The sequence below is a fragment of the Oryctolagus cuniculus genome, chromosome 1 (assembly GCF_964237555.1).
Source record: "Oryctolagus cuniculus chromosome 1, mOryCun1.1, whole genome shotgun sequence".
NCBI lineage: Eukaryota > Metazoa > Chordata > Mammalia > Lagomorpha > Leporidae > Oryctolagus > Oryctolagus cuniculus.
This window is the reverse complement of record NC_091432.1, coordinates 28,224,634-28,227,048: the sequence shown is the minus strand read 5'-3', so window position 1 is coordinate 28,227,048 and position 2,415 is coordinate 28,224,634. Positions and strand designations below refer to the sequence as shown.

The 2,415-nt window shown below is 43.1% G+C and overlaps 1 protein-coding gene across 1 annotated transcript; it reads left to right on the top strand.

Annotated features, from left to right (window-relative positions):
- The first annotated feature begins 1,347 nt into the window (after nucleotides 1-1,347).
- LOC108178648 (large ribosomal subunit protein eL39-like) lies at nucleotides 1,348-1,724 on the top strand. Its single transcript, XM_051827345.2, has one exon. The coding sequence runs from the start codon at nucleotides 1,400-1,402 to the stop codon at nucleotides 1,553-1,555; it is 156 nt and encodes a 51-aa protein (XP_051683305.1). The 5' UTR covers nucleotides 1,348-1,399; the 3' UTR covers nucleotides 1,556-1,724.
- The last annotated feature ends 691 nt before the right edge of the window (nucleotides 1,725-2,415 follow it).

Sequence of the window (2,415 nt, the reverse complement as noted above, 5' to 3'; positions counted from 1 at the left end):
GAATTTGGGGTGCCATATCATATCACCATATGCTTATTAATGAATCCCCAATATTAATAAGCTTGAGAGGGTTCTTGCCTATTATTTAGAGAAGAATTCTAAATACTGGCATAAATAAACGAGGCAGCATGGTACATTTTAGGCTTTTATTTACTGAGAAAGATAAGTAGGAGAATGAGAGCTTTATCTAAGAGAGAGGTAAATCGGGGTTCATACCAAGCACCAGGAACCAGACTCGTTGAGAAGCATCTAGGCCAGGAAGCCCAGGGCGGGTGGCACAAAGGCCATGCACCCTGGGGGCGCAGGGCTACAGCAAGCCCCCTCCTGGCAAGAGGCCAGGGAAGAAGAGAAGGGCGGGACACTATGTGTCCCAGGCTTTTAACCCACTTTTTTTTTTTTTTTTTTTGACAGGCAGAGTGGACAGTGAGAGAGAGAGAGACAGAGAGAAAGGTCTTCCTTTTTGCCGTTGGTTCACCCTCCAATGGCTGCCACAGCTGGCACGCTGCAGCCGGCGCTTCGCGCTGATCCGGAGCCAGGTGCTTCTCCTGGTCTCCCATGTGGGTGCAGGGCCCAAGCACTTGGGCCATCCTCCACTGTACTCCCGGGCCACAGCAGAGAGCTGGCCTGGAATAGGGGCAACCAGGACAGAATCCGGCGCCCCGACCGGGACTAGAACCCGGTGTGGTGGCGCTGTAAGGCAGAGGATTAGCCTATTGAGCCACGGCGCGGGCTTTAACCCACTTTCAATGGGCAGTGGTTAATTAACCTGATTGGCTGGTGGGCACCCAGGTGTGGCCAGGTAGGGACTAGAGATCATACAGGGGCGTGGTGAAGGTATCAGGTAGGGCTTGAGGTCACACAGGGGCGTGGTGAAGGCGTGGTCTTCCAGCTCACAAACCTAATCAATTTTAGCCTGTATGCCTGCCTACTTCAAGACTAGTTCACATTCAGTGGATTGAGAAAATTAACTCCAGGTGATATTTGGGAAATTAGGGGTTTATCAAATCTCTCTCAAAATCAGGGAGCTACTATGAAATGTGTTACAATAATCTCTGTTTTGATATACATAATATGGGACTGCAAATAAATATATTATGGTTTATATAAAACATTTATACATCTGGATAAATTGATGCCTTTCCAATTGAATCCATGTGACTTTAGATTTTACAGTTGTAATACTGTGATTTATAATAAAAAAGATATATTTTTGATTTTGATCTCCATCCTGGTAGAGTTTCTAATCTCTTTGAATTTCTTGGGTTATTGGAGCATATTGAGAGCTCCTGGAATACAGGCTGCTAACTAGGTACACCAAACCGCAGCTAAAAGTTTGGAAATCAGCTTTTTTTCTCCTTTCCTCCGCCATCGTGGTGGGTGTCCCTGATTCTTCCTCGCCATGTCTTCTCACAAGACCTTCAGAATCAAGAGGTTCCTGGCCAAAAAACAAAAACAAAACCGCCCCATTCCGCAATGGATTCGGATGAAAACTGGTAATAAACTCAGGTATAACTCCAAGAGGAGACATTGGAGAAGAACCAAGCTGGGTCTATAAGGAATTGCACTTGAATGGCGTGCTCATTTCTTCTGTCTCAATGTCACAATGTCACTATCACCACATCAAGCTGAAGATGTCACCATCATCTGGACAGCTGGACATGTTTGATTAGGGCTGTGACCAGTGGGCTGGTTCAGTAATAAATATGTGAGCCCTTTTGAAAAAAAAAAAAAAGTTTGGAAATCAGTCCAGCCTCCCTTTCCTCCAAGAAGGGAGGAAAGCTGTTCAGATCAAATAAGTAATCAAACCAGCTTATGTAATATTACTTCCAAAAAAATAAGAAACTACGGAGTTTGGTATCAAGAGTTTCCAATTTTTTGAACACATCCATGCACTGGGATGGCAGGACACTTCAACTCCAAAGGAACATTAGCTCTTGTATTTCCAAATTTCACCTGATGTATCTCTTTATCTAGCTGTCAATTTTTAATCTTTTAAAATACCCTTTGTCATGAATTGGCAACATTAGGTAAACTATTTTCCTGGGTTCTGTGAGTTGCAATAGCAATTAATCCTTAAAATTGGTCATGGAAATATTTGATTTGTAGTCAATTGGGATAGACATTTTGGTTTACATGGAAACCTACTGTTTTGTGATTGGTACTTGTGATCGTAGTTGGGGTCTGTTTTGTGGGACTTAAAATTAACCTCTGGGCTCTAAGTCCAGATATGGTCAGAATTGAATTGTAGGGCACACAATTGGTATCAGAGACTGGCTTATTGAGGTAAAATCAAATATACACACATACACAAACACAAAATTTGGTGGTGAGGTGTGTTGACTGTCAGAGTATAGTGGGAGAAAGTTTGTTTTCTCCTATTGTATAACTTTCAACTGGTGGAAAATTACCTAAACA